Below are 13,834 nucleotides of genomic sequence, written 5' to 3'. Positions count from 1 at the left end.
AAACTAAACCAAAGTTTCAGATAACAAGGCAGATCTGCATTACCTTTGAATATAAATCAAATTTAGCCTGTCCCTAATAAGAAATCACAGTCCCATCAGAGGCCCGAGGCACCTGCAGTTCCTCCGACCAGTTCTGCCAAAGCCTTGTTTTTGTCAACACACCACATAATCTCTTAGACAAAGTGTGAGGGTTCTGCTGCCCACCAGAAGAGAGAGACAAAGTCTGTTTATCTCTTTAACTTGGCAGGAGGTGTGGGTGAAGCAGCCTCCAGAAGGTATATTCTGATATCCTGGTGGCCTTTGTCAGAGCAACACAGTTTAGAGGCAACAGGCAAACTGTTTGGGGTGAGGCAGCAACAGAGGAGCACCTTCAGGCCAGAGACAGGGAAAGCCCCTAAATCTTTATTTGTCCTCTTGCTGAACCATTGACTGTAAATAAAAGTCTGCTGGTGTTGCCTAGAGGTGGAGGTCCCCACTTTATTCCCTTTGGAATCTGGCATAGCGCAGGTCTGAGTAAACTTGGCTAATACTCAGGCTGTCCCAGCAGCCAAGTTGCCAGTCTCATGCTAGCCAGCAGTATTCCAGGGCAGCCTGCAGACCTGGTGGTAAGATAACAGCTTAAACTTGCTTCCTGTTCACACTCTTCACCTTTGGCAGAGACCACACAGGCCCCAAGGGAGGTACATCCCAGTGAGCTGCCATATGGGGTCCCATGCACTTGTCAACCAGATGCCAGGCTTGGTCTGTCTCACCGTTTCCTCCTTTGCTGCTCCCAGTGCCTCCCATAAGCACCCTGTTTGCAGAGAATAAGGCCCCCATGTTCCTGTTTCGTATCTTTGGGCTGTGGGTGGAGCACCAGTGTATCCTGCTCTGTCCACTCTCTGACCCCAGGTCCCAGGAAACACAGCACAAGGCTAGTGCCTCCTGAGGTCCAGGCCCTTTACTGGATGCTCCTTCATGCTTTAGGCCATTCAGCTGGTCCACTCATGGGCTCCTAGAGGATGCAACCAGCTGGAGAGAGGATAGAAATCATTATGGTAGAGCAGTAACCCTGTCTCAGGTCACTGATGACAAAAAACTGATCTTTACCAAACAAGCCTCAGGGCCTCAGGGCCTCTGGAGCATGGAGCCTGGCTCAGAGGTGACTGCCTAATTTTTTCCAGCCCGAAGGGGGTCATCTACCTAATGATGTTCCATGGAAAAAGAGGACATGTTTGAGGCAAAGGCTAGCCCATGCTTAGACCCTGGCCAAGAGCCAGATTCACCCCTGCTGCTTGCCCCGTGGCCCTGCTGCTGAATCTAGGCCCCCTGGAGAGAGGGCATTTGCTCCTTCAGCCTCAGGGCAGGAGGCTCCTGAGCTTCCTTTCACCCATAAGGCCTTCGCTCCCTGGGGTCTGTGGCACTGAAGTGCTGGATGGAGGGTCATGCCCATGGAGACTGGTCTCACCACTGCGGTAGATCTCAGTGACAAAGACTCCATCATCAGGCAGATCGTCTGGGATGCTTGGGGTCCCTTCCTTCCCCAGCAGAAGCTTCAGTCCCACGCATTGGGCCAGATCTCACCAGCCCCTGCTCCTGTTCCTATGCTCCCACCCTACGGATAACTTAGCTAAGAGGTGACTGGTGCTCTTCCCTGGGGGCAAACACAGGCTCCTCTAGCCCTGACTCCAGAGACAGATGAAGGACCTCACCCTGGATTTTTACATTCTTTCTCCTTAAAGTGGAAAATAATTTGGTTCAAGCTGGAACAACCGGAGCAACAAAATAAAGGATAGTATTAGGTTATGACTCACGGAATAAAATAAACATGCCTAAGTCTGTACTGATATGAAGTAATAATTGTATAAGTAAATGCGAGTGAAAAGGAAGCTCTTCTTTACAGAAGAATTCCAGTTAATAAATAGGAATGAATCACCGCTAGGCAAACACCCACAGAAATAGTTGTTCCAGTGAAAGTCTAGTAATGGATGTTAAAATCACTGGGTAGAATGTCCAAGAAGAAACGGGATGTTTGTACAGTCTCAAAGTATCTCCCCCAAGATATTTATTAATTATGAAGGGGAAAAAATAGTAACTTTACAGTGGAGAAACCCAGCAGACACCAACTTAGCCAAGTAATCAAGGTTAATGTCACCAGTAGTCAGCCACATCAACATCATGTGCCTGCTGGTAAGATGCCCCGAGGACTTATCACTTCTCTGGTATTCTTACCAAAAAGGGCACAAACTCAGTCTCATCATGAGAGGAATCACACAAATCCAAATTGAGGGACGTTCATCAAAATAACTGATAGACTCATAAAAAGTGTCAAGATCATGACAAACTGAGGAACTGTCACAGACTTGGGGAGACAAAGGACTTGACAACTAAATACAATGTGGGATTCTGGACTGGATCCTAAAACAGAAAAAACAGTAGTGGAGAAATTGGTAAAATTCGAGGTCTCTAGTTTACCTAATAATATTGTCACCAATGTTAATTTCCCAGTTTTGATAAATAAATTATGGCTATGTAACTTGTAGACATTAGGGGAAGCCAGATGAAAGGTATATGTGAATTCTCTGTGCTATTTTCACAACTTTTCTCTAAATGAAAATTATTTCCAAATGAAAGTTGTTGTTTTTTCTAAGTGATTCTTAGCCCTGCACAGGACAAATAAATTGGACTTCACAAACAGCCCTCAACGAAGGAGACTACCTCACACACCTAAACACACAGACAGATGCACCTATTCAGGTCCCAACTCAGACAGCAGGTTCCTGCCTCCTGGCATTCTCTGAAAGGCATCTCCACAGCAGAACATGCCATCCTCGAGTCCCTGGCTGACCTGTCTTCCCTGTGGAGGAGCCAGAGGGTCATTTCAGGTGGGCTTCTCTGTTCCAGAAGGTATTGCCATCAGGAGATCCCATACAGAGGTATAAAGCAGAGACAGTCTGAGAATGGTCCCTCTAGCTGTATAGTGCCAGAGGGATGCCGAGGACTTGCTCAGGGCCCCTGGGCTTGATGTTATCGGGGACCTGAGGCCATTTTTTACCCCAGCATAGTATTTGGACCTGTGTCCTATTATCTGGGCCCTAGAATTCCACTCTGGAAAAAGAGGGCTCTGTCACCAGAAAGTCTCATCATCCATTAAACAGGCTGCAACCTTAACCTTACAACGACTCCCACAGTGCCACCAGCCACAGGTGATGAGACATTTACCACCCCTCACCCACCCACCTATGACGACCATTTGCTGGTGCTACAGATGTGGTGTGGCGCATGATCTCACTGAATCCTCCCAACAACTCAGATAAGTGGGGCATTCTTATGATCCTCATTTTAAACAGCTGTAATAAAATTCACATAACATAAAATGTGCCATCTTAATGATTTTTAAGTGTACAGTTCAATAGAGTTAAATGTATTCACACTGTTGTGCAACCAATCTCCAGAACTCTTTTCATCTTACAAAATGAAACTGTATATCCATTAAACAACTACCCATTTCCCCCTCCCACCTTGGCAACTACCATTCCACTTCTGTTTCTGTGAATTTGACTACTCTCCGTAACTCATATAAGTGAAATCATACAGTTTTTGCTTTTTTGTGACTGGCTTATTTTACTTAGCATAATGTCCTCAAGGTTCATCTGTGTTGTAGCATGTGTCAGAATGTCCTTCCTTTTTAAGGTTGAATAATATTCCATTGTATGTATACACCGTATTTTATTTATCCATTATCCATTGCTGGACATTTGATTTGCTTTTACCTTTTGGCTATTGTGAATAATGCTGCTATGAACATGGGTATGCAAATATTTCAAGATCCTGCTTTCAATTCTTTTGGATATATACCCAGAAGCAATATTGCTGGATCATATGGTAGTTCTATTTTTAATTTTTGAGACTGCCACACTGTTTTCCATAGTAGCTGCACCGTACTACATTCTTACCAACAGTGCATGAGGGTTCCAAATTCTCCACATGCTTGCTTGTTATTTTGGGGGAGGGTTGTTTTGTTTGTTTGGTTTTGGTTTTGATAGCAGTCAATCTAATGGATGTCAGGTGACATCTCACTGTGGTTTTGATTTACATTTCCTTAATAATTAGTGATGTTGAGCATCTTTTCACTTGCTTGTATCCCCTTTTATAGACAAGGAGACTGAGGCACTGAGCAATGATGTAACCTGCTGAAGTCATCCCAGTGGTTAAAGGCAGGGTCAGAAGTGGCCCTCTGGTCTGACTCCAGAACTCCTCCTTGTGCCATCACCTCTGGGGAGAACCACCCCACCCTACCCACTTTCAAGCTACTCCTTTCCTTCCTCCCAACTACTAGTGCCCCTTTACCTTTTATTTTACTCCTAGCACCCAAAAAGGAAGCCAGGAAGTGAAAGACTGCTGGAAAAGGCAAGTCCTGGTGTGTATGTGTGAGAGTGTGATGATGTGCCTCCCCAGAGGTACCCACAGGCCCCTGTGAAGGGCACAACAGGGATAGCTATATACTTGTAAGCCAGGAGCTACCCACCCCTCACACCCTGAAGTGAACAAAACCAGCAAGAAAGGGGAAAGAGACTAGTCAGCCCAGCTGTCAAGGAGGGCTGCAGCCAGTAGGGCCAGCTCCAGCTCAGGTGCTGATGACACTTCCAGGACCAGAGGATGGGCAAGCACTAGGAGCCCCTGCTAGGAGATCAAAGCCAGAGAAGCACGGCCACCTCAGGGACCAGGGTCAGCATGGTGCCAATGCTGAGGGGAATCAAGAGGTGCTCCACAGGCTGAGCCCACTTTCCACAGTTCCTATTGACTCCACAGCCACCGCTCTTACCTGGCCACCAGTCTCCTGCCAAAACAATTCCCACAGCTTCCTCACTGGTCTTCTTGTTTTTCATAGCAGTGAGAGTGAGTTCTTACTCAAAACACAAATCTGGCCATGTTACCTCTTCCTTTGAACCCTTACTATTTCCTCACTGTCTTCAGAATAATGTCAACTCTTCAACATTCTTACAAGGCCATTGTGAAGATACTCCTACAGACATTTCTAGCCTCACCTGCCATTCCTTGAGTTCCAGGCCATCTTGATCTATGAAATCCCATCCCCAGAATCTGCCATGTTCTTTGCCTGGACAAGTTCTGGTCACATTTCCAGACTCAGCTCAAATTTTAACACCTCTTCTTAAGAGTATTTCCTCACCCTGCTATCTCCACAGAAAACGTAATTTTTACCCCAGGTCACACAGTAAGCCTGTCAGGATTTGAATTCAGGTTCCTGAACCCTGTTCCTAACCAGGTATGATGTTAGCTGACTCTAACATGGCCAGTGTGCCCTGTGGGCATCTGAGCTTTGAAAGCACAAGGCCGGGCATGGTATCCTATTACTGTCCCATTGTGCTGAGGAAAGGGGATAGAAGACTAGCAGACACTATGCTCAGGTTTTCACATAGAGCAGAGGAGAGGCCAGAAGCTGGGAAATTCTACATGCCTGATTAACAGCAGAAAACGAGTCTATGAGGGTACCCTCTTCAGAAGATGTGTGCTGATCGAGCATCTCCTGGTCCTTATCAAATGCAAAATAGGAAATGCAGAGGACAAAGTATGTCTATATCTTGACTCTTGAAACTTAGAAATCCTGCCACTAAACCATGTCGGATGCTAAGGGACTAATGGCATAAGCTGGAGCCCTTGTCCACCTCTAGGCCCTGTGCTCAGATGGTCTCTGTGAGTCTGTCTCTTCATGAGTGCCTTGAGGTCAGGGTTTCCTGCACTTTGCCAGTATCAGGAGGTCCTCTGCTCCTTTCTAGAGAAATTGGAGCCTCAGGACAGGACCCAAGCCTCACCGTAGAGTATGACAGAACAGGAGACCCTCTGATGCTTCCAGAAGTCTGTGGGCAGGGAACAGCCCAGATCTGCCAAAGCCCTGCCCAGCAGCAGGGCTCTTCTTTGTGTCTGCATGTGGGCTCAGCAGCAGCCCCCACACCTTTCCTCAAGCCTGTGGCAGGAACTTGACTCAGGCTGTACATCTGGGGAGCCTGGGGCCGGTGGTGTCTAGGCTCTTGGGAAACAACTTGGTCTGTTGTGAAACTGTCAAAGGAAAAGGCAGATGACAACGGCCTCCTTTCTGTCTTCTCCATCCCCTTCATATTAGACAGAACAATTAGGAATGAGCCTAGGTGAGTTCTGCTCTCTCTGGCTGCACAACCCTGTTGTGCGTCAGCCAGGTTTGATGAAGAGTCGGGGACGCTGATCCAGGCATTGCCAGGGAGTCTAGGCGGGGAACTGATACAGATGAAGGGTCGCTCATACAGTCACCTCAGTCACAATGGTGGACAAGTAGACGTCCTGGCTGAACTCCCAGCCATCCAGGCAGCTCTCCTGCTCCAGCTGCTCCAAGTCCACGTCGCGCCCCGGCTCCAGCCCGAGCGCCGAAAAGTTGATGATTGTCGCGAGGCGGTAGCGGCGGCAATAGTGAGGCACCTTGCGGCCGTCCTGCAGCCGCAGCGGGAGACTGTGGTTGCGCCGAGCGAGGCTCAGGTTCGCGGTGTCCGGCACCCGGCAGCGGTGCTCCGGGGTCCCGCCAGGAACACGACTGACATACCGTTGAAGCCGTTGGGGATGATGCTGGCGCTGAGCAGAAGGAAGATGAGGCGCTGGAAGGGCCCCCACTCGCCCAGGAAGGTGGTCACCTCGTCGTAGTCCCGCATGCTTCCCGCCGCTGCTCTGCAGTCTGCAACAGCGGGCGATAAGGGCGTCCGCCGGACAGCGTCGCGCGGCGAGGGCGCTCCCCGAGGCCGTCAGAACGTTCTCGCGGGCCAGGCAGGCTGAGGGAATGTGGAGCGCGCCGCCAGGGACCGTTCCCGGGGAGCGGGCTGCGGGCGTTGGTAAGTTCCTAGGAAATGGTCGCAAAGCTGGAAGGCACGGTATAAATTCGGGACCACACCTCCATCCTGGCCGGGGCGGCGAGGGCGGGGCGGCCGGGACGGCCGAGGTGGGGCCCGGGGCGGCTCCGCCCCCGCTCCGCCCGCCGCCCCGGGCGACCCCGCGGTAGACCCGGCTGAGGCCTGGAGCTCAGGTGGGCCGCCTAGCTCCCTCGCACCCCGCGTGCCCCGCGACCGCCAGCTGCTGAGCGCCCAGCTCCGAGCCGCCGCGTTGGGCACCACGGGGGCGAGCGGGCGAAAGGGAAGAGCTGAGGCGGGAGAGCAAGGTCTTTGAGAGGTCGGGCCTCTGCCCTCTCTGTTGGCGTCGCCCAGGCCTCATCCGGGCGGGAGGCTCTCCCCTGCCACTTCTAACCCGGAGTCTGAGCTCAGAGGGCCTCGCGCGAGGCGTGGACGGGCGAGCCCGTGCCGTTGGTGCTCTCGGGAAACTTCTGTGGGCACAGGGGTGACAGGAGCACACCATTTCTTCTGGCACGCCGCTGCCCGAGTGGCCGGCACCAGCCGACCCGGCGCTCGCCTCCGCCTCCACCCCCACCCCCCACCCCACTTCTCCAATCCTAGAGGGCTGGATTCAGTTACCAGCCGGCGGAGCCCAAATTGGCATCTTCTGGACATCCAGGAGCCTCACCTCGAAAAGGGGGAAAGGGCCCAGTGCCCAGAAGGGATGAGCGAGATCACACTGCGTCTGAGATAGGCTGGGAGCCAGGGGCTACTGGGTCGTCCCAGGATCTTGTTGGGGCCTCTCGAGAAGATTTAATACGGAGCCTGGCCCTTTGTAAGACCGCGGTAATGGAAGCACCTCTTACTGCTTTCACCACCCTGGACTGTGATTTTGATCCCCCAGGGCTCTTCATCAGGGCTGGCTGCCAGTCTTCTTGGACTGGAAGGCGTCTGATTTGCGGAAGGGACCGCCCCACCCCCGCCCCCCGCCCCAGTCCAGGAACAGAGGGAGGGAGGGAGGGAGGGACGGAGGAGGAGAAGGTCCAGTTTGGCACCCAGATCTGGCAAGGTAACCAGAGTAGGGACCAGTCCGCTCAGTGTCCAAGCCTAAGACTCCTCACCTGTCGGATTTTGCACCTGGGGCAAGTACCTCATTCCTTTCATTTGCCTCAGGTTTTTCCCAACCCTCATTGCTATGCGTTACTGAGATTCCCACTTGGACCTTCTAAAGAGTCATATAGAATGAAGCAGCGTTTGTTTCCTAGTTCTGGTTCCATTGGTCAACTCCCCTGCAGTCCCAGGCTGCATATGTGTGAGCCAAACAGGTACCACTCAATTGAATTGTTTGCTACCACCCAAGAAATCCTTACCTTTTATTTATCCAATAAAGGTAAATCCATACCTTGAACCATTTAGCCTTCCATATGAAATGAATGCCCAAGTACACTGTTACAGCTGGACCCCGGGAGGCTTTCTATTCACCAGCGTCCTTCAGTGCCACTGCTAAGTGGGGCTGTGTTGCAGTAAGAATCCATTTTTTGGCTTGTATCTTCTGTGAGACAGGGCTGAGTATTTTTCCCCCTATCAATTGGTTATAGAGAACTACCCTCATAAGACCACAGGTCTGAGTTGGGGGCGAAGTGTTGATATAGCTGAGATAGGTATCATAGGAGTCTGAATCACCAGACATTAACTTAAGCTGTATGGACCTGCTCAGTCCTGATCCTGACACTACCATTTCTATTATATGATGGATTGCTGACATGCCTGCTTAATCTTATGACTTGATAGAATCTGGCAATACCTAGCTTTTACTGGACACTTCTAGTTGCCTAGACCCTTGATATCCCATGGCCAGGCACTCAGTTTTTACTGTAGCCGTGTAGTTGCTTTTCAAATGGCAAATAGCTCTCTGCTACAGAAGGCATGACCTTGTTATGGAGATCTGTACTGAAACTGTTTTATTAGGGCCTGTCTCTTTTATCAGAGGCTCTACTCTGCATTCTTATCACCATGAACATCTCTAGCACCATGGATTCTGCTGGGTCATATGGACCAAATGGCAGGGAACCTTGTACTATAGTTGGACACACTGTAGAGCTCTCTCTGGGCTTCACTCAAAAGTGGGAGTTTTCTCAGGCACCCATTAAATGGGTTATAGTAGTATTCCCATGAAGCACTATGTCTTTATTAGTGGTAGAGGGTACAGGGTACAACAACTTGCCTTTACCTTACAGAGGATGGCCTGGCATGTTCCAGACTACTGAATCCCTAATAACTTCACCAATTGGCTTCAAAATAATAAGGAATCAAAGAAGTGGGTGAGGATATAGATGAAATAAGATTGGCCATAGTAGTGGTCCTAGGGGTTCATTTTACTAGTTTGTCTACTTTTATACTTTTATATACATTTAACTCATTCTAGAACAAAAAGGTAAAAAAACCAAACCAAACAAAAAAACATTTGTCAGCATGCAAGGCCCCGAATAATACTTTTTATCTCCTATCTTCTGGCATGGATGTGTCTTACTAGAACATCTGCTCACTAGGTTATGACATATTAGCATTATGTAATCGATACAGTAAACTATCGTGATATTCTATGGAAAATCAAGACAATCAAAGTCACTAAACACTGTGATAGAGAGCAGAAGAATTAACGCAGCCCAGGGGCAAGGCGAGCAGGGTGCTCGCCAGGTTGTCAGAGGGACTCTGGACCCATAGCCCAGGCTTCTGAGCATCACAGTACATGTCACAACATCCCTAATTCAGCTGTTCATGGGCTGAGATCCCAGGGCCAGGGTGCTGGGCCACCCAGAGGCCTGAAGCCTTGGCCAGGAAGGGAGGACTAGCATGAAGCAATATCTGGATTTCTCCTGCCCTCACGCCTTTCCTTGGTTCTCAAGGAAGAAGGTAGAGGAATAAAGCATGTCACACAGGTAACCAAAAGGAAGGACTCAGATTTCATTTCTAGCTCCTTGGAGGGTCAAGGAAGGTGGCATGAGCCTGGAAAAGATCTTGAGGAAGCTGAATTTACACATTAGCACAACTGCAATTTTGCAGGCCTGAAGCAGGGCTGTCAGCAACGATCAGCAGGGGCTGCACCTCATGGGGCCTTGTGGGCTGGGTTTAGGAGTTTAGGCTTTGTCCTAAGGGTAATGGGGAGCCATGGAAGCTTTAATAGACAGAAGTGACATAATCAGAATTGCATTTTAAAAATCTCTCTTTGCTGTTGTGTGGAGAAAGGATTGAGGGGCCAGACAGGGGACAGGAAGGCCAGGCAGGAGGTTATTACAGCACTTGGGCAGGAGAATGTGGGGGCCTGGACTGGGGCTGGAGCTATGGAGGCAGAGGAAAGTGAGCTAGTCAGGGGTTAGTTAGGGATGAATGCAATCATGCCTAAACTGGTCTCCCTGCTTCCACCTTTGCCCCTTACAGTCTATTCTCCATACAGCAGATAGAGTGATCCTGGTTAAAACATAAAAGTCCAGGTCATGCCACTCCTCTGGCCTCTCATCTCAGAGTAAAAGCCAAAGTCCTTCCTGACATGGTCAGCCTTCCCACCCCTACATCTCTCTCACCTCATCTACTTTTACTAGCCACTTCATTTACACCACTCCAGACATTTCTTTGCTCTTAGAACACACAAACACGTGGTTTCTCCTCCCTGTCCCATCCAGGGTCTTTGTATTCCCTGCTCCCTCTGCAGAAATGTAGTTTTTCCAGATACCCCCACTGATGTTCCCTTACCACCTCAGGCCTCTGCTCAAATGTCACTTTATCTGTGAGGTCTTTCTAAATTCCTTATATAAAGGAATCACTTATTCTTTATTGTAATATGCTATTTATTTCCTCTATGGCACTGCATTTCATCTGGACTTTTAAAATATGTTCAAAATCTTTCCTAGTATGCAGCACAATGCCTGGAACATAGTAGATTCTCAGTAAATAATTAGTTGAAAAAATGAGTTGAGGTTGAGACTGCAGGAGGGAGACAGTGCCCATCAGGGCTTAATTCCCCTTGAGGGTTTAGGCAGTATGCCAGCAGAAAGCAGGAGAGCAAGGTGAGGAGAAAGGTGGTGGGAGGCAGGGAGGCCCAGGGTGTGTGTGTGTGTGAGACAGAGGGGACTGGCCTCAGGGCTCCTGCACCTCTCTGTGCCCAGCCTGGGGTCTGGGGAGGATGGAGGAGTCTGACCAAGGAGGTAACAGGTTGTGCCAGAAGCAACAGGAAGGAATGCAAGGGGTGGGGGAAGGGCACATGGATGGGAACTACTGACTTTGCCTGGGGATGGGTGGGCCAAGGCTTTGCTCTAAAGGGAAGGGTCAGTGGATCAGGGACTTGAAAAGTGAGTAGGAGTTTGCTGGATAAAGAAGAAAGAATCAAGGCATTTTGAACTTAAGAAAGGTCTGAGGGGTGTGAAAAGGCAGGGTGGCTCAGAGAATGGTGAACTCTTTGGTGTAGTAGAGGAAGTGAGACCAAGTGGTTAGCAACCTGAGGTCTGAGAGGCTTTACATGGTAGGCCTAAAACTGATCTGTCAGTGACTCCATCTGAGGGCCCTGGGGCCGTGGTGGGGCACAGGGGGAGGGTTAGGTCCATGAAGTAAGAGAGCGAGAGAATCTTCCAGCTGTCCTGAAATGGACCCCAGAAATGCTTAGGAGGCAGAACCCCATACACAGTGAGAGGTAGGCTGGGATAGTTGGGGTGAGTGTGTAGAAGATGACGTCTAAGTCTCTGGTTTGAAGGCCTCTAAGGTGAAGACCTGTGAGAGGGACAGGTTTGGGGACAATAATGAGAGTTGGTCTGGGCCGGTTGGGCTGGGATATTAGAGCAGGCAGATAGCTAGATATGAGCAGAGAAGGGGGGACACATGCCAAATGGCAGGAATTGGGCAAAAAAGGTGGAGCATGGGCAAAATGCAGGAAACCATACATCATGTAATCAACAGAGGTCCTTGGTCAGACCGAGAAAAGCAGGAGCCTCTGGACTGATAAGAAATCACACATTTCAGGGTGACAAGTGTCCTGGTGGCCAACAAAGAAGAGTGGGTAGAGGCAGGAATCTCCAGTGTCTGAATGTAACCTTTTGCTCATTATGCCTTCATTACAATAAAATTAGCCTTCCAGATTAGAAGTACCCATCATGCACGAATGCCAAGATACTTCCGATCCAGACTAAATAAGGACAAAAATCCCTCCTCCCCTCGGGAAGGTGGAACTGGATGAAAATCAGGGAATACTTCAAACCCTTCCCTCCCTAATTCCACCCATTTATTTTTACACCCTATATAACCAGCTTACCAAGGAAATTCGGCGCAGCTGCTCACCTGAGCCTGCCCGCTCTCGTCTTTAGAGTGTACTATCTATCCCTTAATAAATCCTCACTTTACTTTTTTAACCTGTCTCCTCTTAGAATTCTTTGTGCAAGGAGACTAGAACCTAATCCCTGGCAACAGGGGCACTCTTAACTGGGAATCCTGCATCTGTGTCTCCTCCTGGAGATTCAGCTGCCCAGTCTCACGATTAAGCCCCTGGGTCACAGAGACCTTGTCCCACAGAGGCCTTGTCCCAGTACATTTGGACTCAGTCATGGCCCCTGGGCAGAGAAGGTGGTTATGGGACTGGCAGAGCCTGGTCCTTGAACTGGGAAGACTGGCAGCTCTGGGCACCACTCCTCTTAGCTGTTGTGCCCGCCACCCTCACTAGGATGCTTACCTCTGCGAGGGTTGATATGGCTGCTGCAGCCCTGTGAATGTGGAGCTGTTGGTCTCGGGGAGCCAGAGGTGCCTAGGCAGCTCAAGGACTCCTCAACTTGGGTGTATAGGCCCTGTGTGGGGAGCGGGTGTCTGAAGGATTAAGGCGAGCGCTGGCGGCTGCTGTGAGTGGGGAGCCTGGTCTCTGCAGGTTTGCATCTGAGAAAGTGGTGCCGGCCTGTGCGGGTAGCTCTGGTATTTTTCCACCTGCTCTTCTGCTTAATGGCTTCCCTGGCTGCCCATCATCCCCTCTGCTTCCGCCTATGGAGGTGGGGCTGGGACCTGGTCTGCAGAGGAAGAGGGATGGGTATGGAACAGTAGACTCTTCCACCAAGCCGTCCTATTACCCTTAGGCGTAGTTCAGTATCTCCCCAGATCAGCTGACCAGTCCATTCTGCACCAATCACTATTTTTAATGGAAATTATATATTGGCATTGTACATGAAGTTCACCAAAGTTGTATGTACATGTAAGGCAAGTTGTGGGTCATCATGACCCTCACAGGATTGAGAAAGGAATGTTATATTCTAAGGAGTTACATGGCTGGCACCAGAAGGAGAAAAATTGATCTTTATGGTTGAGTAGGAATTTCTGCCATTGGGGAGATGTGATTAACACACATGCAGATACACACTCGAGGGGAAGGAGGAGGCCAAAGGTCAGAGAAAACCTTTTATGTTTAAATTTTTTGTTTGTTTATCTTAAAATCTGGACTTTTACTTCATCAACCCTAATCAATACAGAGTAAGCACAGATCACACTATTCTCTGGTAGGAAAGGACTCTAGCCAGTTATTCCCAAATGAGTCTCTAGATTCAAGGCAACCCCAGTCACAGTTCAAAGAGGTTTGTTTGTTGTCTGGTTTTTTTTTTTTTTTCCAGAGCCTGATTCTGAATCTAAACCTCTGGGCAATTGGAAATGTACAATAGCCTTGACTTGTTTCTAAGTGAAGAACAAGGAAGAGAGATTGGCATGTTAAACTCTTTAAAAGGTAGTAATTAAATCAACATGATATTGTCTCAGTAATAAAACAGATTAGTGGAAAAGAATCCAATAACAAAGATTCTTGCAAAATTATGGAAAGTTCTGACCTATCATTAAGAAATTAAACCTCAGAAAAAATGCATGAACGGTTTAGAGCAATTCACAGAACTCTTGGAGGGAGACCATTCTGTTGCCCTTGGCTCAGCACTCAACAGCAAACATTACAAATATCTGTTCAATGAATGCTCATC

General features: G+C 49.1%; 1 protein-coding gene across 1 annotated transcript in view; it reads right to left on the bottom strand.

The window, feature by feature from the left end:
- The window catches only part of SLC22A4 (solute carrier family 22 member 4), a 40,035-nt gene extending 32,588 nt beyond the window's left edge, over positions 1 to 7,447 (bottom strand). Inside the window, 2 exon segments of the mRNA XM_074355010.1 lie at positions 6,286 to 6,551; positions 6,554 to 7,447. Of these exon segments, the coding sequence (XP_074211111.1) occupies positions 6,286 to 6,551; positions 6,554 to 6,677 (390 nt within the window). The 5' untranslated portion in view covers positions 6,678 to 7,447.
- Positions 7,448 to 13,834: the final 6,387 nt, after the last annotated feature.

Source organism: Camelus bactrianus, chromosome 3, assembly GCF_048773025.1.
Source record: "Camelus bactrianus isolate YW-2024 breed Bactrian camel chromosome 3, ASM4877302v1, whole genome shotgun sequence".
In the NCBI taxonomy this organism is placed as follows: Eukaryota; Metazoa; Chordata; class Mammalia; order Artiodactyla; family Camelidae; genus Camelus; species Camelus bactrianus.
The sequence above is the reverse complement of the archived record's forward strand: the minus strand, read 5'-3'. Positions and strand labels throughout refer to the sequence as shown.